This window comes from Simochromis diagramma, unplaced genomic scaffold (assembly GCF_900408965.1).
Source record: "Simochromis diagramma unplaced genomic scaffold, fSimDia1.1 OVJJ01000293.1, whole genome shotgun sequence".
Lineage (NCBI taxonomy): Eukaryota > Metazoa > Chordata > Actinopteri > Cichliformes > Cichlidae > Simochromis > Simochromis diagramma.
Window position 1 is genome coordinate 25,867,567 of NW_024386801.1, and position 24,774 is coordinate 25,892,340.

Consider the following 24,774-nt stretch of genomic DNA (forward strand, 5'->3'; position numbering starts at 1 on the left):
TTCCATTGTGTTACATTGTGTTGCATCGTGCTGCTGGAGTCCTGCCAGCGGCCACCAGCGGGGGCGCTGTTGTCACTTTGGTTACCCATAAGCGGGGGAGTGAGAGGTGCATGAAATGGAGAAAAATGGCGGATCATGTGCAGGTAAGCGGAGGTTTCATGTTTTTGTCGCGGATAATTTCTGTAGGCGGGCGCAGCTGAAGCTGAGGCCGGATCCGAGTGCGCCGCTCCCGGCACGGAGTCGGCGTGCAGCCGGTGCGTGCGGGCGGCGGCCGCGGTGGAGCTAGCGGGGAGAAAGAAAGGATGCGGCCGCCTGTGTTGACTTGTGGCCTGCTGTCACAGCACGGGCTGGAGGCTAGCCGCTGCTAGCAGCCAGGGGAGGGCTCGGGCTCCGGGGCGAACAAGGGAGTCTGCGGGCTCCGAGTGTCCAGCCTGGTGAGTTCCTGCGTCCGTGGCCGTCAGAGGCGAGTAACCGGAGGGCGAGCGGCGGGAAAAATCGATGTATTTCAGTGAAGTAAACAATGAAACAGGCGGTTAGCTGCAGACGGATAGCTGCCAGGCTAGCACGCACGGTCACCTGGCGCCACCGGGAACCGCCGTAAACACGCTTATCCCAGACGGACCAACGGACCGGGCGCGGTACCCGGAGCTTCTGTCCCGGAGTTCCAGGTTTTTGTGTTTTTATTCACGGCTCGCTCCGGTAACGACACCCAGCCATGCAGCAGGCTAGGCTAACGTTAGCATATCTACACGTCAACTTCTCCCGCCCGAGCGTGTTTGAAAACATGACCTGGTCTGTGTGAGCGTTAGTCGGTGAAACAGGGCGACGGTACCGGGCCGGACCCGCGAGGGGCTCCAGGGTGAGAACAGCGGGTTTTTTTACCCTGGTGTGGGCAGAATGGAGCGGCAACTAGCCAAGGCGCTGTGCTCCGGCACATGTTTGGGAAGCCGAAGGAGGAGAGGGATGAAGTTCAGCTGCTCTGGACTTCCTCCATGATGCCCCTGCAGGGAACTCTGTGAGGAGACTTTGTGCTGAGGGACAGGTGAAACCCGGACAGGTGAAACCCCGACAGGTGAAGCCAGCTTTCGTTTTCTCTGCTGGTCACATGAGCTGTGTGTGACATGACATAATATATTGTTAATTGCGCACAGCATGCATGAACTATGAGGAGAAACTCATCCGATCCTCTCATGTTAGCGGCTGTAACAGCTCGTTATTATTGTTTCTGCTTTAGAGTAACTTTAATCAGTTTATCTGTGATCAGCTTTAATCCCAGGAAGGGTTGTACGAACTCAGGTGGGGCACAGATTCACTGAATGTGGTCAAAGTGGAACATCTCAGCCTGATTTCATTAATATTTCAATAATTTACCAGGTAATCAAACGTTCAGGTGAGTTTCTGAGGGATTCTGGGTAAACGTATGACGATGATTTCAGGTTTTTCAGTCTCAGCTCTGGTCAGAATACTGGGGAGAAAATATTTATTAGTGATAAAAATGATAATATAAATTATTCTGGCAGCTATTTTCATGGTTATACAGATTAACTATAAATTCAAAGACATGAAAACAGCAAATTTTATAAAAACAGCTTCAAGTTACCAGATTTAACCTAAAATAAAGTTTTTAAAGCTTTTTTTTTTTTTTTTTAACCTAGAAATGACACTTACTCCATCACCTATTCCCAGGTTTATGATCCTGTGAGTGCCATAAACTGTCTAATAATCCAGGTGAAAGTCTTCACTTATGTAATGGTTATACTGGTACCACTGAGCTGGATGTAGCTCATAAATTCATAATTAATAATGTGCCAGTAAAGTAAGAGAAGGGCCTCACGTCGGGCAGTTCTCGTAGCTGGATTAAGTTGAATTTCTGTGATTCTGACACACAATAAGCCCAGATCCTTGTTTTTAAGTATTTTTAGCTGAAATCTAACAGAAAGCAGACTTAAGTATTTTTAATGATATTAAATGACTGAAAACGAACCACTTAAGTTCATTCTGGTGTTACTGAGACAGTTTTTGGTGGAATAAAGATCAGGCTGATATTTACTGTTCGTATCCACTGTGTGCTGTTTGCTTTCACTCAGCCGTTTGTCTCCAGACTGATGATCATGTGGCTGCCTTGTTCTGATGGGGGGGTTGTTCACTTTCCTCACTGTAATAAAATAACATTCACGTGTAATTTTTAAAAGATCGTCTCACGTTAGAGCATGAGCCCACACACCTTCATTCCTGTGATCAAACACTAACTTTAGTCAGTTCAGCTGTTATGAGCTGTCATCCAATGATGATGTGATGTGGCGAGTCAAAGGCCAACACCATGCGGTCATGAGGTCAGAGTCACCCGCCCGAGTCTAAAAAGTTCACGTTAAAGTCCAACGTTTACCCTGGTGTTCCTCACGCAGTCAGGCTGGAGTCAGTCCACAGCAGGAAAAGAGATTTGGGCTCTTTAGCTCCATAAAACAGTTTCTAATGTTTGTGTAGTGACAGCAGATGATGATGGAGAGGATTTTTCTTCAGACATTTCAGGCACTGAATCGTCTGTTTTTCATACACCTGTGTGTTTATTTGAATAAAAAGGGGTGGTCTTTATTGACAGCCGTGCTCCTGTGATGTTCAGGACTCCTGCTAATGATGATTAAATGTCCATCTGGTAATCTTTAGATAATAGCTGATCAGCCGTCTGCTCCCTGACGCCTCCCACAGGTTCTCTGTTTATGGAGATAAGCTGCAGACCAAAAATCACCTCCTGAATATTTAATGATTCGGGAGGTTTCAAAGGATATCCCTCCATTATGTTTATTATGTTTCTGCACACATGGGCCATCGTAGCTCGAGCCTGCAGAGCTGTCAGGAGTTTATAGAATATAAAATACGTTAATAAATAAAAAATCTGCTCTCAGGTTTCGACTGAACCTATTCCTGTGAGGTGAGGTTATTATTTATTATCTCTGTTTTCTGATGCTTACCTCGGTCTAAGCAGAGACTCCCCAGCTCTCTCTATGGGACGCATCCTAGTCAGGTGCTGTGCGTCTGTGCTACGAGCTCCTCCCAAATGACCAAATCTGCCAGCCTGTCTCTGGTCTCTGAGGGAGCTCCAGGGGTCAGATCACCTCCATCCTTACACCTGTGATCCTGTCAGGATCACACCTGACCTCTATGGCGCCTCCATGGGACACTGTGTGTTTCCAGGTGGATTAAATGATAGAAGTAGCTGCATATTTGTGGAAAAAAAAAAAAAAAACACGACAATGTTCAGTTTAAATACAGGTTATTTAAAGTCTTTGGTGAACACAGCTGCTGTTTGGACGCTTCGGTTGTTTTTGTAACTCACTTTCATTGAAGTGACTCTTCATGAGTTTAGATGAGGAATAAACAGTTTCCCGAGTCTCGCGTGCAGCTGAGTGTTTTATTCAGTGGTTTCATTCTGACTGGTCTGTGTGCCGTCAGCAGGGAGGTCGATGCTCCTGCAGCATCACCAGAGGAGGCTGAGATGTTTCTCTACTAGCTTACCTGTAAAGCTTCAGCCTGAAGCTTGGCTCACTGGCTGTTGGGGTTTCTGAGGTGGGCTGGACTCTCCTGAAGCCATAAAGAAAACACCCCTGTCCTTCTCCCACACCTGCACTGACACAAAGTTTGGTTTCTTTCAGCTGTTGAAGCATCTCATGGTCACTGAACCGGTGATGAAATCATCAAACCTGTGTGCTCGTGTCTCCAGCACGGCCGCAGCATGTTTCTAAATGATGAGCTAAAGCGTGGCCAACCGACCTTTCAAACCGCCACAGTTACAGTTTTACAGAGTTGCGGTTTGACGCCAGAAAAAGCTCCGACGCAGATAAATTCAGATCTGTGACGTTCACGCTGCTGCTCGCAGGCCTGCAGCTGGACTCAAGCTCCCAGTACCAACCCTCTAAGTCAGATTTACCTTCACACTTACCTACAGCATTTACAAATTTGGGCTTTATATCTTTATTATAAAACTAAAAAACAAATGCATCCTTCTGTTCTGCAGTTTTAGATGTCCTGAATATAATAAAGAAGAATATTGTTGAAGGAGCTTGCAGGGTTACGAGCAGGAAGTTAAAGATGTGCTTTCCTCTGGTTATCGTCATTTTAGGACTAAGGTTATTAGAAACTCTTTGAGCAGACGGTCGAATAAAAAGAGACCAATTGTGTTAAGAGTTATTGACTGAATATGATAATTATGCAGACAAATAGACAGAATTTAAAAGGAATCAAAGGTTTGCTACTTCTTTCACGTTTGTTTGTGTTTCTGAGTCGTTTGTGACAGTAAATGTGAGTCTCTGGGTTTATTTAATTAAGATTAGATGTCAGACTCAGCACAGGTGAAGTTTTCACTGTTTATGGACCAAAACATTGTTTATGGATTGAAAACACAAAGTTAGACCAGTGAGGACATGTTAGCTGCCACTGTAAAGAAACTGCATCCTTATTTCCACATGGATCAGCGTTAAAGCCGATTGATTTATTGATCGAGTGAGAGAAAGTTCCTCTCCAGTCCTTGTGATGGTGTGAAGGTGGAGATGAAGGGGAGGTCTGCATACAGCCCAGAGGCAGGAAGCCAGTACATTTACACCGTGATGCTCGGGTTAATGGTTGCTTTATGAGCCAGATTTTAAAATGTTTCCGATATGAGTGGTTTGAGGACTTTGAGTCGTATATCAGGGTGAAGTTGGTGTTGTTGTTTGGTTTCTTATCTGTAATTGTTCTGCTGGAAATCAGGAAATTCAGATTACTTCCTCGAAGTCTTTCCTGTCCTGCTGAAAGCAGTTTTAGTTGAGCTGGTGAGAACTTCATTTCATGTAACCGGTCTGATGGTTGGAGGCTGCCGGCTCGAGTCACATCACATTTATAGTGATCCTTTATTTATCAGGTAAAAGTCTCATTAAAAGTCTGTTTCAAAGGAGACGTATGCAACAACAGTGTCAGGATAAAGACGCACACAGAGCTGATATTCAGTCACAAACATGTGATCAAACAGAATAACAGGCCATCAAAAGCCGTCGCTCTCAGTGGGATCTGAAGGTCGTGAGTTAATCTGTGACGCTGCTGTCGCTCAGTTTGATGGTTGTGAAAACTGAAATCTGAGAGTTTAACGCCAGCCCAGAAGTGTTGCTCAGTGGCAGCACGGTGAGGAAACTTTGTGAGGAAGTTGTAAAACCAGCTCCTGTGTTATGGGAACCAGTTCAAATGGCAGAAGTTCAGGTTAGTCCTGAATAGTGAAAGTAAAGCATGCAGCTCTCTATGAACCTCTGTGGTCATTGTCTAGCCCAGATTTCTTTGTCATTTTCACTTAATTACAGAAGCTTTTATTTTGTAAAATAGACTGAAAACAGTTCATTTCATATTAAATCAACCAAATCAAAGGAAACTTCAGAATCAGCTGATTTTCTTTTTAATTTAATTTAATGAAGCCATGAAAAATTAACCTTAATACTGTGAATGCTTTCAGAGTTACAGGAAGTTTGGGAGCGTTTCTTAGATCTGGTTGATTTTCATATCTAAAACGGACTCAGCAGTCAGGACTCACTATCGTCCTCCCTCACTCTAATGGGACCAAAATAAACTTCACTTTTATTCACTCATAAAACTAACCTACAAACTCATTAGAAAGCGTTTGATGAGCTCAGAGGTCAGGTGGCTTGCATCCAATCAGACCTCAGAAGAGTCACCCCCTGCTGGTCGTTAGAGAGAGTGGATGTCACCTGTGAGATTAAAGCACCCAGAGTATGTATCTGCAAAATAAAAGCAGCAGTTAAAATCCAGAAAACATCCGTCTGCAGGCCAGACGCACAGCACAAATTTAAAAATAGAAACAGTTTGATTTAAAATTAGAAACTGGAAGCATCTGTCGGCTGCTGCACCGGGAAGAGCCGGAATCAGGCTGATGCCGACACCTCGGGAAAACGTGGAAAATTTACACGAGGAAAACAAATTTATGAGGAAAACTGGAAAATGCTCTCGTTCTATTTTTTATAGCTTTTTTGCAGAATATCTTTTCGGTTTAGTTTTCTGTTTCTTAGATGTTATTAGATGTTAGGTGTGTGTGTGTGTGTGTTACTGTTGAACTTGATGAGTTTCACGTGAAGCTGAGTGTAAGCTGAGGGTCTGCGGGCATCACCGTGGGCGGGTTTGGTGCTCGCCGCTTATCTGACGCCTGCAGAAGTTCGACACACATGATGCAGTGCTCTGTCATACCTCACTCCATGTACCCTCAACGCATCACACGAGTGGAGGTGGCTAGCGCACCTAGGTGGAGGCTGTAAACACCATCAGACCATCAGCTTCCACCTGCACTCATGCCGCTGTCCCCCATCTTTGGCCCTGTCGGTGTGGTTTTCCTAGAAAGTAACCCGAGACGGTTGGAGCAGACGGCGCTCGGCATGTTTGTCTGTGATTATGAGTGTGTAAAGCTCGGCGTGGCCGCCCGTCTTATCTGCTGTGATCTCTGTTTGTCTGAAACGATGAAAGACTCGAGCCGGCTGCGGCTCGCTGATAAGCCTGCGCTGTGTCCCTCTGTCTTATCCAGGGCCTCGCCCAGCTGGAGATCCTGTGTAAGCAGCTGTACGAGACCACCGACACCGCCGTCCGACACCAGGCTGAGAAAGCTCTGGTGGAATTCACCAACAGCCCCGACTGTCTCAGCAAATGTCAGCTGCTGCTGGAGAGAGGCAGCGTGAGTACAGACTACAGCCGGACTGTCCGAGCAGCTTCAGTTTAACTTTCCCACGTTAGCAGAGATGATGCTCTGCAGGGTCAGACAGTCCTGTGCCTGACCCTGCAGACTCAGATCAGACTCAGCAGACATGATGGGGGATTTTTGGAGAAGCTGAAAGCATGAAGACTTTCAGTTTTGTGCTCCATCTTTCACTCGGACAAAAGTCAAGTCAGTGAAAAATGAGGGGGAGGAGTCACACCCTGATGAGGGTTAGCTGAGCACCGACTAATCCATCCACAGGTTCACCTGCAAAAGCTTTACCTCAAGGGTGGGCAGCGTTTCCTCTCATAGAGAGAAATGGTATCACACAGATACATGACCACAACGTGCAGACACACGATAAAATCCAAGAATCCCAACACAACAAATTTTTAAATATTTGTACTTAATATTTGTATCATATTCTGTGCTTGATAAACACAAACTGAAATATTTCAAGGGGTTTGTTTTAATTGGGATGGATGAAGTATCGTGTCATCCAGGTGAAGATCGCTGACCCCCCACACTAATGAGGAGGTAACTCTAAAATGAAGTGGAGTCAACTCGTACTTCATATTTATGAGCAGGTTTCTGTAGGTGTGAGGGTATATTTTAAGACTTCAATTTTTTTCATCTGCCTGAGATAATGATGGAGCAACCCCTTCACTAACCAGCATATCTGAAAGGCCATTTCCTCTTCTGTTGTCAGAATAAAAGCATGTAGATGGCTGTCAGAGGAGATAACCTGACCTCACTGTTTTGTCTCCTGTCAGTCTTCATATTCTCAGCTGCTCGCAGCCACCTGTTTGTCAAAACTGGTTTCTCGGACCAGCAACCCTCTACCCCTCGAGCAACGCATCGATATCCGTGAGTATCTCCTGAAAAAAACAGATAAACCCTGCAGGTCAGGTCAGTCTGAGGATTAAAGAGAAGCTGGAGTGATGCATTAACAGTCACAACAGAGATGCACTCATCAAACCTCAATAATGACAATGAAGATGTTTCTTTCAAAATATAACAAAATCGATATTACTAGTTGAACAGGTTGTGGGGTTTTCAGTAAATCAAAGCAGGGTGTTTTAGTGTTTTATTTTGAAAAGCCGCTGCTAAATGTTTTGTTTGTTTGTTTTTTCAGGGAACTATGTGCTGAACTACCTGGCGACGCGGCCGAAGTTGGCGGCGTTTGTGACGCAGGCTCTGATCCAGCTCTACGCCAGGATCACCAAGCTGGGCTGGTTCGACTGTCAGAAAGACGACTACGTGTTCAGGAACGTGATCGCAGACGTGACACGCTTCCTGCAGGTCAGAGCGCTGAAACCCTTCTGTCCTGTGAATCTTGTGTATATTTATTTGTTTAATTTGTCAGAATAAAAAGTTTTAAGCAAGTTTTTAAAAGTAAGAAGATTCAGCTTATTGGTTGGATCACTACCATGGTGATTTCGGTGCTTTTATAACTGTTAAGTAGGCTCATTTGATCTGGTGTAAATGTGCAGCGTACTTTGATGTCATAATGACCTGTAATCATTTACTTCTCCGCATGGCTCAAACCTGCTTACTCTGTTTCTGGACCTGTTTTATTCAGTGTGTGAGAAGAAAGAAACAAACAGGATCATTTAAGCCTGGATTAGTTTAACCCGATCTGTGTGCGTTTCTAACCTTTTGTGTGGTTGTTTTTACAGGACAGCGTTGAACACTGCATCATAGGAGTCACCATCCTGTCCCAGCTGACCAATGAGATCAATCAGGTAAGTCACAGCGTGCAGTTTATGGAGGTGTGGCAGATTTAAACAGATCCTCGCGGTGATCGACGACCACAGCAGGCCGAAGAGTTTGCATGTTTGGTGACGTGTCCAGACCAAACTGGGCTCGATACTACAAAACGAGTTCAGCATAGCCAGCATACCTTTCCTGTATCCAGATTCACTTACACTAACATCAGCAGTCAGGATAAACAGTCACATGACCGTTAACTTGTAACTTGCTAACCCAGATTTCGCTGCACGTTCAACGAAAGTGATGATGTTGGCAGCATCTGACCAACCGCAAAGGGTCATTTGACCTTTACAGGCTCTACAGAACATGAAAATAATCCCTATGAGTGTCACCTGCTCCAGGGATGTTACCAAATACTGGCTCAGTAGAGCAAAAATAAATCAACCTAGTTATAATGTTCAAAAAAGTACAGCAGCTTTAAAAACATGCAAGGAAATAATAAAGTGTCTTAAAAATAAAAAGTTCAGTAAGGTGGATTAAAAGAAATCAAGTGACTTGATTCCAAAATAAAATATATCTGTGTAATATACAGTGAGCGTACAGTGCAGGATATTGAAGCTAAACTCTGGAAGTGTCATTTTTATTTATATTTTTTGTTGATGATGAAATCACCAGCATTACAGTTGGTCCTCAGATTTTCTGCCGACTCTGATCGTTTTTTGTTTTTTGTTTTTTTCTCCTCAGGCCGACACGACGCATCCTCTGACCAAACACAGGAAGATCGCCTCCTCGTTCAGAGACTCCTCGCTCTTTGACATTTTCACGCTTTCCTGCAACCTCCTCAAGCAGGTTTGTTTCGTCCTGTCGGCAGTTTCTCCCATACAGGCTTACATATACACTGCATTTCATTTTTGTACTGATTTCCCACTTTTAGTTTTTTAATTATTTCAGACCTGTGTTATTTTATTTTTGTTCTGTATTTAATTTTGTATCAATTCCTCAATTTATCTACCTTAACTTTAGATTTATTCTTTTTCTTTGCATGTCCTTGTTAGTCTGACGCTGTCAGAATAAAACTTTTGTCTTCTTTGTGTCAGATATTTAATGTTCATATTAAACATGAGTTGATGCTTCAAACAAGGAGCAGAAAGTATGAAAATGTGATCTCTGCAAGGAAAACATAAGTGCTGCCCTTAAGCAGGCTTCCACAAGTTGGCCAATCAAAAGAAAATAGGGGTCTTAAAGAGACAGAGGCTGAACTAAGGCCCATTGTAGGACAAAGAAGGATTATTTTGATCTGTGGATCACGCAAAGCTGCTCTAAAAACTCATATAAAGATGTATTTTGAGTGAGGCAGCTCGCTGTGGACACTAACAGATCATATTAAATGCCTGAGTGTAGCTGATGATGATGATGATGATGATGCGTTTGCTTTTCAGGCTTCAGGGAAGAACCTGAACCTGAACGATGAGTCCCAGCACGGCCTGCTGATGCAGCTCCTGAAGCTCAGCTACAATTGCCTCAACTACGACTTCATAGGAACCTCCACGGACGAGTCGTCGGACGACCTGTGCACCGTGCAGATCCCCACATCATGGAGATCAGGTAGAGGAGCAAGGCGCCTGCCGCTTACAGATTAATGTGGTGTTGTTACTGATATTTACTGCCTCACGACAACGTGAAAACGGTTAAATCTGTGTTTTGTCTTCTGCAGCGTTCCTCGATTCCTCCACCCTGCAGCTGTTTTTCAATTTATATCATTCCATCCCTCCATCCCTCTCCCCACTGGTAAGTGAGCACAGTCATGTGACTACAGCCTGCAGACTGAGGCGTGAAGCTTTACTGTTCATGTGTGTGTCTGGGTGCAGGTGTTGTCGTGTCTAGTTCAGATCGCCTCAGTTCGGAGGTCTCTCTTCAACAATGCAGAGCGAGCAAAGTTTCTGTCACACCTGGTGGACGGAGTGAAGAGGATACTGGCAAACCCACAGGTAACACACACCTGTCTGAAAACACACACACCTCTGTAGCTTTGTGTGTGTTGAACAATGTGTGTTTGTGCTTCAGTGTTTGCCCGATCCAAACAACTACCACGAGTTCTGCCGCCTTCTGGCGAGGCTGAAGAGTAACTACCAGCTGGGTGAGCTGGTCAAAGTGGAAAACTACCCAGAGGTCATCCGCCTCATCGCCAACTTCACCGTCACCAGTCTGCAGGTGGGTTTTTTAACTTTTTCCGTCTGTAATAGTGTATGTGTGTGTCATCCATGTTATTTAAAAAAAAAAAAGTGTATGTGTGTATATATACACACTCAAACACACACACACACACACAATTACATCGTGGTCAAGCAGCAGTGTTGTGTACCTGACTCTTTACTCCTACTCTTCCTCCTCAGCACTGGGAGTTCGCCCCCAACAGTGTTCACTACCTGCTGAGCCTGTGGCAGCGCCTGGCAGCGTCGGTCCCTTATGTTAAAGCCACGGAGCCCCATCTGCTGGAGACGTACACTCCAGAGGTCACCAAGGCCTACATCACGTCCCGACTCGAGTCGGTCCACGTCATCCTCAGGTGAGACTTAAACCAACCTTAAAGTTAGACAGGATTTCATCTCGTTTGATTTTACAGCAAAAGATTGCATTTCCATTTATTCCATTAATTTAATTAATGCATTCATAAGATGTACATAAAAACTTAGATGTGTTGGGAACAGATTCTGGATGTTACTCCCATGATGTGTTCGGTGTTTGTGGCTGTGAATCGGTGCAGTGACGCTGGTTTGAGTCTGAAGGGTTGGGTCGGTGATGGCTCAGGCAAGCTTCACCTGAGGGTTTTTAGGGACGAGCTGAGCATGTCTCTGTCCGTAGGGACGGGCTGGAGGACCCTCTGGACGACGCCGGCCTCGTTCAGCAGCAGCTGGACCAGCTCTCCACCATCGGCCGCTGCGAGTACGAGAAGACATGCGCGCTGCTCGTCCAGCTGTTCGACCAGGCGGCTCAAACCTACCAGGAGCTGCTGCAGTCCACCAACTCGAGCGCCATGGACATCACCGTGCAGGAGGGTAAGAGCGCGAGCCCCACCCCTGTGCTATTTTGGGGACTTCGGGAGTCTGACGCCTCCTCTGCTTCTCTGCAGGTCGGCTCACGTGGTTGGTTTACATAATCGGGGCAGTGATCGGAGGACGCGTGTCGTTCGCGAGCACAGACGAGCAGGATGCCATGGATGGAGAGTTAGTCTGTCGGTAAGAGTGCGAATGTGGCGAGCCGGTGTCTGGGGGCGTGACTTCCTGTCGCTGAAAGCCTGACCTTGCGTTTCCTGCGTTTGCCTCAGGGTGCTCCAGCTCATGAACCTGACAGACTCGCGGCTCGCTCAAGCTGGGAATGAGAGGCTGGAGCTGGCCATGCTCAGCTTCTTCGAGCAGTTCAGAAAGATCTACATCGGTGACCAGGTGCAGAAATCATCAAAGGTAAGGCGCGCCTCTCTGTAAGCTCCACCCCTTTCAGCTGACAGGAATGAGCAGGTCTGACTCTGTGTGATCTCTCTGCTCAGAAACTGCAAAGTGTGAACATCCAGATAAGTGCTTGAAAGTAAATTGTGGTTGGTGTTAGCGCCCCCTGCTGGCTCGCAGAGCATCATGGTGGTGTTTAAAATTCAGGATGTGGTGTTAGGTAGGCATAGAGTCAGCTGTGAGTCACATGGTCAGCCTCCTCCTCCTGCTCCTCCAGTGGTTCCCCGGGGCGCAGCAGTAACTCACTGCACAGAGTATATGATTATATATCTCTGCTGGCCCAGGAATGCCTCAGGATGCCCACGAGGAACTCGGAAAAGTCTGCAACCTCCAGAGCTCGGAGAATCTCAGTCGGTTTTGTCAAAACATCGGTCAAACCTGAGGCCTTACTTTTGGATTCAGTTCCAGTACCTGTTCTCGGGCTGGGAAGTCTGGCTGAATCTGGAGCGTTGTTCACACAGTGCTCGGGCCAAATTACTGATTTCTGGCTGGCTGGATTCAATCGATTTAGCGTTTTGGGGCTAAAACTAAATTTAGGGGAGTAGTAAAGTCCTGAAACCCTTTTTAAACGCTGAGGGTGATCAAGCATTCAGTAAAATGTTCAGTATTTTACTGAATCAGAATCAGAATCAGAAAGGGTTTATTGCCAGATGTTGAGGAGGTTTACAACATTAGGAAATTGCTGCGGTGCTTCAGTGCAACATACTGTCATAAAAATATAAAAATAAGAATAAGAATTAAAAGTGCTAAGTGGATAGATATATACATGATATATACATGAGTGCAGGTGGTGATCAGTGCCAAACATGGAATGATGCAGTGAACACAGCGTAGGGTCATGTGTTAGTGGTGGGAACAGTCATATGGTTATTGTTCATGTGTCCGACAGCAGAGGGGAAGAAACTGTTCTTATGGCGAGAGGTTCTGGTGCGAATGGACCGGAGCCTCCTGCCTGAGGGGAGCAGGTCAAACAGACTGTGTCCAGGGTGAGAAGGGTCAGCTGAGATCCGAGCTGCACGCCGCAGTGTCCTGGAGGTGTACAGGTCCTGCAGAGATGGGAGTCTGCAGCCAATCACCTTCTCAGCAGAGCGCACAACACGCTGCAGTCTCTGTTTGTCCCTTATAGTGGCTCCAGCGTACCACACAGTGATGGAGGAGGTGAGGATGGACTCGATGATTGCAGTGTAGAACTGCGTCATCGTCCGTGTTGGCAGGTTGAATTTCTTCAGCTGCCTCAGGAAGTACATCCTCTGCTGGGCTTTTTTAATGACGGAAGTGATGGTGGGCTCCCACTTCAGGTCCTGGGTGATGGTGGTACCCAGGAAGCGGAACGAGTCCACAGAGGTGATGGGGGTGTCAGTCAGGATGATGGGGGGGAGTGGAGCTGTGTGCTTCCTGAAGTCCACAGTAATCTCCACTGTCTTCTGGGCATTCAGCACCAGGTTGTTGTGGCTGCACCAGGACACCAGACGTTCAACCTCCCTCCTGTAGGCAGACTCATCCCCGTCCGAGATGAGTCCGATAACGGTGGTGTCATCTGCAAACTTGATTAGCTTGACAGACTGGTGGGTGGAGGTGCAGCAGTTGGTGTACAGGGAGAAGAGCAGAGGAGAAAGAACACAGCCCTGAGGGGAGCTGGTGCTGATGGTCCGGGAATCCGAGACATTCTTTCCCAGCCTCACATGCTGCTTCCTGTCCGTCAGGAAGTCAGTGATCCACCGGCAGATGGGATCAGGCACATTCATCTGGGAAAGCTTGCCTTGGAGATGGTCTGGAAGGATGGTGTTGAAGGCAGAGCTGAAGTCCACAAACAGGATCCTGGCGTAGGTTCCTGGGGAGTCCAGATGCTGCAGGATGAAGTGTAGGGCCATGTTGATGGCGTCGTCTACAGACCTGTTGGCTCTATATGCAAACTGCAGGGGGTCCAGGAGGGGGGCCGTGAGGGTCTTGAGATGGGAGAGAACTAGGCGCTCAAATGACTTCATGACCACAGATGTCAGAGCCACGGGTCTGTAGTCATTTAGTCCAGTGATCCTAGGTTTCTTGGGGACAGGGATTATGGTGGAGGACTTGAAGCAGGCAGGCACATGACATGCCTGCAGTGAGGAGTTGAAAATGCCAGAAAACACTGGGGCCAGCTCGTTTGCACAGTGTCTGAGGGTGGCAGGAGACACACCGTCTGGGCCGGGAGCTTTTCGAGCATTCAGATTCTTAAACTGCTTCCTCACATCTGCTTCATGAATATGAAGAGTTGTGGTGGGAGGAGGTGGTGTGAAATCCTCTTTTGTGTGGGGTGAGGAGGGGGGTGTTGCAGGTGAAGTGATTGAAGGTGGTGATGGCTCTATGGAGGGGGGAGAGGTGGGGGAATGAGTGTCCAAAGTGTCTCTATTGTTGGGGCCGTTGGAGGTGTGAAGGCTGCCTGATGGCTCGTCAAAACGGCAGTAGAAGTCGTTGAGGGTGTTGGCCAAGAGCAAGTCGTCAGTGGAGTGGGGGGTTTTAGGCTTGTAGTTTGTGATATTCCTAAAACCTTTCCACACAGAGGCCGAATCATTCTCTGAGATCTGCTGCTGCATCTTCTCAGAGTGCTGATGTTTAGCAATGTCCACTTCTTTAGTGAACCTGTACTTGGCCTCTCTGTAGCAGTCCCTGTCTCCGCTTCTGAACGCCTTACTCTTTTCCAGCCACAGCTTTTTGAGTTTAGGAGTAAACCAGGGTTTGTCATTGTTATAACTCACCCTGGTGCGTGATGGCACAATGCTGTCCTCACAGAAGTGGATATAGGAGGTGACAGTGTCCGTAAACTCGTCCAAGCTGTTAGAAGCAGCCTTCATTGTGTCCCAGTCTGTAGACTCCAAACACATGCGAAGCTCCTCCACAGCCTCGTTGCTCCACAGTTTTTTAGTCCTCACGACAGGTTTGGAGAGCTTCAGCCTCTGTCTGTACGCGGGGATTAGGTGGATCATGACGTGATCAGAGAGTCCGAGTGAAGCACGCGGCACCGCACGATAGGCCCCGCTGATCGTGCTGTAACAGTGGTCTAATGTCCTCTCCTCTCTGGTCGGGCATTTGATATACTGCTTGTATTTGGGAAGCTCATGGCTCAGATTGGCTTTGTTAAAGTCCCCAAGAGCAATGATGAGAGAGTCCGGGAATGTCCGCTCCATGTGCAGTATCTGCTCCGCGAGTGCGCACTGAGCTGCCTGCGCATCTGCGTCTGGCGGGATGTAAACAGCGGCCAGGATGAATGAAGCAAACTCCCGCGGAGAATAAAACGGTTTGCAGTGAATGAAAAGGTATTCCAGAGAGGAAGAGCAGTGCTGAGCAATCACTGTCACATCTGTGCACCAGCCACTATTAATGTAGAAGCAGACACCTCCACCTTTGGTCTTACCAGAGAGAGAGGCCTGCCGGTCAGCGCGCAGCAGATGAAAGCCCTCCAGCTTGAGCGCGCTGTCCGGGATGTCCTCACAGAGCCACGTCTCCGTAAAACATAACACACAGGAGGAGGCAAAGTCTCTGTTCATGCTTCTCATCAGGGCCAGTTCGTCTGTCTTATTCCTGAGTGATCGTACATTAGAAAGGAAGATCCCAGGAAGAGCGGTTCGCAGTCCGCGTCTCCTCAAACGCACGAGTGCGCCGGCTCGCTTCCCTCTCTTTCGGCGTCTCGCTTTCCTGGTCAGGGTCAGCAGTAAATCTGCCGCAGATGCGACAAATATTGGAAATAAATCCACAGGCGTTGTAGTCCTGTAGTTAAGGAGCTCTTCTCTGGTGTACGAATATCCAGAGGAGTGCCCAGACACAGAAGAAATGCACAAAAACAAAACAAAAGTAACGCACTGAAGCACCAGGGCGACCATCCGCGGCGCCATCTTGGTTCACACATCTGGAATGTGGACAGGTTTGATATTATTTTATTAAAATATTTATTATTATTGTTTCTGTTTTCATTGGAACTAAAGTAAAATAATAAGAAGCAGAATTCGGTGCAGACTGTTCCAAACTGAAAACAGAGAAATGACTTACAGCGTCCTCTGAAGTGGCAGCCGTGTGGTGATCATGTGACTTCCTGTTTGTGTTTGTTCGTAGCTTTATCGACGACTATCAGAAGTTTTGGGCTTGAATGACGAGACGATGGTACTCAGCGTCTTTATAGGGAAAATGTGAGTAACTGAAGTCCAGGTAACTCCAGCACACCTGAGAGCCGATGTTCAAAGTTAAACGAACTCTCTGCCGCTGTAAATATGTAGAAGTAAACTTTCCTCTCTTTCAGTATCACAAACTTGAAGTACTGGGGCCAGTGTGAACCAATCACCTCCAAGACACTCCAGCTCCTGAACGACCTCTCCTTAGGATATCCTTCATGTCTGTGACCCACACAAATGTTTTCATGTTGATTTAGTCTAGTTTTTATCTTTGCTGTTGTTGTTGTTTTTGTGTAGTGAAAGTAAAGCAAAAGAAGCCTTGCCCACCTGATCTTATCGTTAATGAGGGGCAGCCAATCAGAAGAAAGTTGTCTTTAAATGTTGAGCAGCTTGTTTCAGATGAGCTGAGGGCCTGGTGCCTAATAAATAAGGATAATTATGAACTGTGAGTCATGAAAAGCTACTGAGCAGGATAATGAATCCATCTTAAGGACTTAAAGGTTAAACCTGGCACTGAGTTAAAAGAAGGGGTGGGGCTCTGGGTCAGCGTTTTCTCCTTGACTTCACTGTCTGCACGTACAGCAGCGTAAGGAAGCTGGTGAAGCTCAGCGCTGTCCAGTTCATGCTGAACAACCACACGGTGAGTACTTTACATTTATCTGAGCCCAAGTTTCACGTCTGATTAAAATGAGTTGAGCTGACACACAAGCATCACAGACGAAGAAGAAAGCGAGCTGTGATAAACTTCCTGCTGCTCTCTTTGTCAGAGCGAGCACTTCTCCTTCCTGGGAGTGAACAACCAGTCCAACCTGAGCGACATGAGGTGTCGGACCACCTTCTACACTGCACTAGGACGCCTGCTGATGGTCGATTTAGGTACGCAGACACAAACACACACGCTGGTGTGGCTTCAAGTTCTTCAGTTTCAGACTTTTTGTAGACTTCACTTGGCAAAAGGTCGCTGAGACACAGATCCAGAACGACCCACTGCGGCGCCCCTTGTGATGAAGAAGCAGCAGAAAGTTTTTATCTTGTAACAACACAAAAGCTGAAACAGGAGAGACACTGGTGCCTGAAACTCAGGAGACAGGAAATGAAGTGTGATGTGGTCTGCAGGAGCCACACACACACACAGTTTACACTGGGCCTCGTGTGTGTCTGTGTCTGCAGGTGAAGATGAGGACCAGTTCGAACAGTTCATGCTGCCTCTGACTGCGGCGTTTGAAGCAGTGGCTCAGATGCTGAGTACAAACACCTTTAACGAGCAGGAAGCCAAGGTCAGAACACCCTCACAAACATACACAGATACATAAACAGCATCAGTTTTGTCAAACATTTATTTCTGTTTTTGCAGACAGACACACATTGTGTTGCTCGTGTTTGTGTTTCTGTGTGTGCGTAAACGCATGTGTGACACAGCGATGGCAGTGTAGCAGGGATAAAGAATAAAGCGGGTGTAACTCAGAGTTGTGCTAATAAAACTGTGACCCTGCTTAAACACGAGGAAGCTCCAGCAGAAGCAGCTGAGCACATGTTTCGAAACATTGACCTTCCTCCTCTTCCTCCTGCAGAGGACTCTGGTGGGTTTGGTCCGGGACCTGCGAGGAATTGCATTCGCCTTCAACGCCAAGACGAGCTTCATGATGCTGTTTGACTGGATGTATCCTTACACTGACTTCAGATCAGCACGCGGTCAGATCCTGGTTTTTCTGTTTATTGTGTAAACGATGAAAGTGTGTCCTTAACCCGCTCCGCAGATACCCGACCTACATGCCCATCCTGCAGCGGGCCATCGAACTGTGGTACCACGACCCAGCATGCACCACACCAGTCCTCAAGCTCATGGCAGAGCTCGTCCACAACAGGTAAACCTGCCCAGTGATGGAGGGGCAGGTTTAAGAGTATGACCTCTGACCTCTGTGCTGTCACATCCTTACAACGGTTCAGCCTGTGAGGATCCAGAGACGACTCAAAGAAAGTAAAGGCAGCCCACTGGCGGCCTGGGATCAGCTATGATTGTAGCATTTTCCCTCCCAGCAGGAGCTGTGGGAGTGTTTTCATTGGTTCATTCTAAGAGTACACACAGTGAACGTCAGCAGAATAGTCAAGTTTTAAATGAGGAAGCCGCCTCAGAGGTCTGACACCTAATGTTTTCAGAGTTCTGGTGAGGCGTGACTAATGTAGATGGTTTTCAGTGATATTTTACTCGGCTCAGAAACCAAAGCGCGTCTCCTTTCAGATCAAATGTAGAGGTGAAAGGTCACTAACTGTGTTTGGTTTTTGTTTTGTTTTCAGATCACAGCGGCTTCAGTTTGACGTGTCGTCGCCAAACGGCATCCTGCTGTTCAGAGAAACAAGCAAGATGATCACGACCTATGGTACAACCTTTGACCCCCACTCAACTGCCTCAAACATACGTGTCTTTGTTCTGGGCCGCTCATCGAGTTCCTGTTTTCTCCTTCAGGGAATCGGATCCTGACGCTGGGCGAGGTCCCTAAGGACCAGGTGTACGGGGTGAAGCTGAAGGGCGTCAGCGTGTGCTTTGCCATGCTGAAGGCGGTGCTCAGCGGGAACTACGTCAACTTCGGAGTCTTCCGTCTGTATGGCGATGACGCTCTGGACAACGCCTTACAGACCTTCATCAAACTACTGCTGTCCATCCCTCACAGTGACCTGCTGGTATGCTCCACCTCCTCACAGGTTTTTGTGACTTTGGAGACGTGGACTCCGTTTGAGTGAGTTTTTAACCCTTGACCTCTGGTCCTGTCTCTGCAGGACTACCCGAAGCTCAGCCAGTCCTTCTACTCTCTGCTGGAAGTGCTGACGCAGGACCACATGAACTTCATCGCGAGCCTGGAGCCTCACGTGGTCATGTACATCCTGTCCTCCATATCAGAAGGCCTCACAGCGCTCGGTAAGGCAGCGGCGTTGGTCAGGTTTGTTTGTGTGTGTGTGTGTGTGTGTGTGTGTGTGTGTGTGTTGAAGTTACATCATTGTGTCTTTGTGTGTGTGTGCGTGCGTGTGTGTTGAAGTTACATCATTGTGTCTTTGTGTGTGTTTCAGATACGATGGTGTGCACCGGCTGCTGCTCCAGCCTCGACCACATCGTCACCTACCTGTTCAAGCAGCTGTCGCGCTCCACCAAGAAGCGGCCCGCTCCCATGGCGACAGATGACCGCTTCCTGCACATCATGCAGCAGCACCCGGAGATGATCCAGCAGGTGAGCTGATCACACCTGAGTCACCTGACCACACACACACACGTGTTGACACCTTGCTGCTGTCGTTGATCAGATGCTGTCCACCGTTCTGAACATCATCATCTTCGAGGACTGCAGGAACCAGTGGTCCATGTCGCGGCCTCTCTTAGGCCTCATCCTGCTCAACGAGAAGGTAACTGCCGCTCGCACTCGCCTCAGAGGTGGCACCGCGTGGGTCTATGTGCGCTATAACACGTGTGTTTTTTTTCTAACTGCAGTATTTCGCTGACTTGAGGAACAGCATCGTCAACAGCCAGCCGCCTGAGAAGCAGCAAGCCATGCACTTATGTTTCGAGAACTTGATGGAGGGAATTGAGAGAAATCTACTAACAAAGAACCGGGACAGGTGAGAGCAGGCAGCATTCATCCTCTCAGGTGGTCAGGAACGTGAAAAACGGGTGGAGACGTGAGACACGCTAGACTCGGTCAGGATCGTAGCTTAGCGTTAGAGATAAAAGCCACTCACAGACTGTCACTCAGTCTGTGATCATTCAGACTCTGCAGCAGGGATTGTATGAGGTTCTGATCCACAGACAGGGTTACCTGCAGAAAGCCACACCCAGAAGTAGGTACAAACTAAAGGTACTGCTGTGGACTCGATTACTACTGTCACTGATTTATTACTCACTTAAACTGGAGGAAAACATTTTTTCTTGTGTAATCCTAAACAGCCTGAAAGATATATGAAGACCAGTGTTTAGTGATGTGGAACAGCGACACACCTTATTTTTGGAGACACACATTGTGCATTATAATATAACCTGCTGTCAGGGGGATGTCAGGACGATCGGTGTATGGAGGAAGTCATCCAGTTACGTTAGATTACGTTGTGATCCCGAACACACATTTCCTCATCAGCTGGAAGGAACTGAATTAGGAAAGTAAAGCTGCTGATGGAGAACTTTCAGAAGGCGTGATGCAGCAGCAGCTGAAGGTCTGGGTGACCTAAAAGGGTGAAAACTGTGAAAAATGAGCTCGAAATAATTTCTGTACAAATATTGTGTTTGTTCGCGATCTGTATCTAACCTCAAACTGAGTTTTAAACATGGCTGACGTGCAGATAATGCTGCTGTTTGTGCAGTGCATGGTCACATTACTCCAGTCGAGCAGTTATACATCAGTCTGCGCTGTAACAACCGAAAAATCCTAATGATTCCCACGGTAACCCTTGCCCTCGGTAACTAACGAGTGTTTCTGTGCTGATGCCGCAGATCTGCTCCTCTCCACCAGACTTCATTCACAAAACCACAAATTTATTCTGTAAAAACACGTCGTTGCACGCTGGTCAGAAATTCAGGCCCTGAAAGGAGCGCTGCCTTTCTCAGGTTTTCCACAAATAAACGCGTTTTAACGTGGGCGGATCTTAACAGTCAGGATTAGCTGGTTCTGACCTCCTGCAGGGGAACATTGAGGGGAGTTGTTCGTGTGCCTGACGAGGTAAAAATGCTCTGTGTGTGTTCTGCAGGTTCACACAGAACTTGTCGGTGTTCAGGAGGGAGGTGAACGACAGCATGAAGAACTCGACATACGGTGTCAACAGCAACGACATGATGAGCTGACATTCCACGCGGCCGCCCACCGAATTCGCCCGGCCCCTCGACCCGCCTCTCCACGGCCTCCTACCCCTCACCTCTCTGCATCCCCCTCTCCCCCCCCGGGCCCGGATGCCCAGGGATCATCACCCCGCCACGACACCAATTCAGCCCTCCCCCTCCTCCTTTTTGATATAAGCATATATAAATATATACAGATCTATTTTAAAGCCAGCCCGCCGCGCCCGGCTCGCCTGGCTGCTCGAACAGAGGGGGGGGGAGGGAGCATGTCTGAGCACTCTGAATCACTGACAGGAAGTGGAGTGCGCCGCAGCCAGAAGAGGCGGCGAGGGGACGAAAGGACGAACGCCGGTAAACGTAGTAATCCGCTTCTGCCTGCCTTGTATAGAAACCACCCGAGAAACCAAGTGTACATTTTCTTTCGTAACATTTTGAACAATGTTTATAATGATCGACTTTAAAAACCCACAAAGACGAGACGACAAACCAACGTGTGATTGAGCTTTTTACAGAGTAGTGAGTTAGTGCACATGTCTGTCTGCGTGGGCATGAGGCCGGAGGGTGGGCGGGGCAAGCACAGGAAGCAGGTACACACACTAACGGAAAGGGAGGCTCAGAGCATCCATGTTGTACATTTTTCTCTGTCTCTGCTGCTTGAAGTGATGTAAATATTCCCGAATGACGGCCTCAGAGGGACCGTCCTGCTGCTTTTCCTCCTCGGCGTCACAAAACCGTCACATTTTGGTCACGGCGAGGTAGAAAAACGCCACCTCCATCCTCGTTTCCTGTTTTTCTTTGCCCATAAACACTAACCTGGAGGTCTTTGGGCTTTTCCGTGGTGCTCGGACAAAATTAAACACCTTCAGCAGACCAAACATCTTTCATTAGAGCCACTTTTATTGTGAAGGCTCGCTAAACCTTCAGCTTAAAGTTGGTCTAATGTCAGCATGTTTGTCAGAGCGTCATAAAAATGATTTAAAGACAGAAATAGTGATTAGCTCCTGTTTTTCTTGGTCACGTGACACTTTTTCTCCAGCCATCATTTAAAAAGATTCATCAAAACCCCCGTGGTTGTCGTTATTATTATTATTATTATTATTATTATTATTAACTGTAAGCTGCAGAACAATAAGCTGGCACGTCATCAACTTCAGTTTGACTAAAGCGTGATCAAAAGAAAAATTTTCCTCTTTAAGGTTACAGTAAAACAAGCGATCACACAACACACAGACTGACATTTCAACGTTCAGGGAAGTTCAGGGTGTCATCAGGCTGACAGGAGGTCACGACCCAGGTTTGCAAATATAGAGGAAATCCTCAGAGAGGCTTCATCAAAGCCGTATTAGTATGATGATGATGATAATAATTATATTATTATTACTGGAGCTGCAGTGACGATTTTAGTGGCGACACAAAGCCGGACATAATTATCAATCTTCAGTCAGATTTTTGATTTAATAATCTGCTGATTATTCCTTGATTAGAGCTTCTGTTGTGACGAAGGGTCATAAAAGTTTTCAGCCTCAAAATGTTTCAAATGTAGAACTTTTAGATATTTTGTTCTTGAGTTCCAGCTTTTCTTTTTCCCGCAATACTAAAGCAGATTATTAACCTGCTCGTTCTGATGATTAATTAAAGCTGCGTTATTTTAAACGACTCATCTTTTGATTTTTAAACATTTGTCAAACATCTGAAGACGTCTCCTTAAAAATTATTTTTCATTTTTTTCCCTGTTATTCAGATGTTCTTCATTTATCAGACAAAATGATCTGCAGCATTTCAAACAAACATTTCAGACTCGAGCTCCTGAAGCTGGGGCACTTCCTGCTTTCGCCCCACTTAACAGTCCCCGAGTGAGTTTTCAGCTCTCCGATATCTTCACCTTAAAAATTCTCGTGCTTTCTGTAGATTTTTTTTTTCCCTTTGTAATGAAAATAAACTTTCCCAATGAAACCAGCAGAAAATGAGGATATAATCACACTCAGTTATCATATTTTCAGTTGAATTAACACAATGAATCATATAAAACTAGATGTGAGGATTCTTTTTCAGACAGACTTCAAACAGATCGTAAAAGCGGCATGTTTAAACCTCCGTAAATCTGCTTTGACATCAGAGGAGTGTCGGAGTGCAGACGTCCTCTAATAATCTGCATGTTTTAACTTCAGCTTCTCGTTGCCTCGTGACCCGAGTGTTCATCATGATCACCAGCTGCTGTTATCGGCTTCAGCTCGACTAAAACAGAACCACACGAGCCTTTAAACGAGTCTTCAAACTCAGGAAAAACACTGTTAAAGTGATCACATGGTAACATTACAGTATTACCCCGATTCGCCTCGACGACTGGTTTAATATTGCGACTTTTACAGGATGATGTCGGGTTAAGAGTTCATGTCTCAGAGATTTTCTGTGTTGACGTTCTTGAGTGTCTGACCGACAGAACAAAGTCAAAAACACTGAATCCACTGATCGAGGAAAACGTTTAAAGCTGAGCTGAAACCTCCACAGATCTTCAGGCAGCACCAATTTCTACCAAGTCTCAAGTTGAATACGGCAACATGACTGCGTTTAAAGACTCGTGACCAAGAAAAACCACACAGGAAGTCAGGGAGGAGGGTCACCGTTTGTTCATCGCCACGTGAATTGTTTCTTTGACGGTTTTTGGAGTACATAAGGTCATAATTTCTGAAATTTCAGGTTTCACCACGTTATTTGTCGTTTTCATGCAGTTAAAAACGTGAAATCCTCTCCAGCGTCAGCTGACTGAATTCACAGAAACTGATGGAGGTTTTTTGTTTTGTTTTGTTTTGATTGAAGAAAAAAAAAAAAAGGCAGCAGAACTTCCCTTTAAGGCACCCGTCTGCATCGCCGCGGCTCTGCCTTCCTCTGAGCATGGCGGCTGCGCCAGTGGTGACGTCCTGCAGGTGTCGCACGCCTGCTGCTTGATGAACGTGTAAGCAACATGGTCACAGCTACATTTTCCCCTCTGGTAGGCTGGGTGCAGTTTCCACCATTTTGTTTACACTCTGGATTCCTCGGACCAGGTCTCGGCCTGCCCCCCTTTTTTTAGGGAGTCCTTTTTGGCGTGTGCGTTGATGTTGTGTGTGTTTGCGTGTGCGTGGAGTGGCTCTCTGTTGCCTGGCGTGCGTGTATGTGGTGTCTCACGGTGCTGCGACGGCTTGAACCCGCGATGGAGCTCAAACAGCCAAGGTCTGAGCTGCCAAGCGGGAAGCAACAAGGGGAAACCATCGAGGCGGGAGTGCGGCGAAGGCGTCCGGATCGGTCGTCAAACCTTGGCAGAAGGTGTACAAAGAGAAGCAGGAAGTGGAGTCTATTAGCAACTTGTGTTACTCTCTACGATGTTGCTGCTAACTGTTTGTGACAACTAGCTCATCTCTAACCATGTCAGCACTCACGGATGTTTATTGAGTTCCTAATTTTTTGGCTTGTGTCCCTGATGTGAATGTGTTGGGTCCATAGAGTGAATAGCTGTTTGAGTTGTTTGGATGTCTGCTACATATAGTGTAAGCATTGTGACTGCAAATAAACCTCATTGATTTTTACCTCGCTGCCTCGCATCCTTTTCTTGATCTCAGCTGATCTACAGCTTGCCACAGGTGCTCAGCAGCAGTGCTGTTCTTTTTGTGAGCTTATGGTCACAACATCAACAGTCCGCAAGACTACGAACCTCCCTCAAGCTCTTCCTCTTTTCCTCCATCTTCATCAGCCTTTGTCAAATATGTCCACTCTCTTCTGATGTCATCCTGCTCACTGCCATTGAAGATCTTATCATCTTAAGACAGCCTTAGTGCCACCATCTCCAAACCATACATCATTGTTACCTACGACGTTTAGGACTATAAGATGCTCAGAATCAGTTTTACT

The 24,774-nt window shown here is 46.8% G+C and overlaps 1 protein-coding gene across 1 annotated transcript; it reads left to right on the top strand.

Annotated features, from left to right (window-relative positions):
- The first annotated feature begins 30 nt into the window (after positions 1-30).
- On the top strand, positions 31-24,452 carry xpo7 (exportin 7). The gene is made up of 28 exons (XM_040026813.1): positions 31-143; positions 6,551-6,697; positions 7,492-7,585; positions 7,854-8,020; positions 8,398-8,463; positions 9,176-9,280; positions 9,871-10,036; positions 10,146-10,219; positions 10,300-10,419; positions 10,496-10,642; positions 10,825-10,997; positions 11,294-11,487; positions 11,562-11,667; positions 11,757-11,892; positions 16,021-16,094; positions 16,205-16,285; positions 16,653-16,716; positions 16,844-16,952; positions 17,247-17,353; positions 17,648-17,736; positions 17,834-17,941; positions 18,372-18,454; positions 18,541-18,755; positions 18,852-18,990; positions 19,140-19,297; positions 19,371-19,469; positions 19,555-19,682; positions 20,802-24,452. Exons 1-28 carry the CDS (start codon positions 111-113, stop codon positions 20,893-20,895), a joined length of 3,276 nt encoding a protein of 1,091 aa, XP_039882747.1. The 5' UTR covers positions 31-110; the 3' UTR covers positions 20,896-24,452.
- Positions 24,453-24,774: the final 322 nt, after the last annotated feature.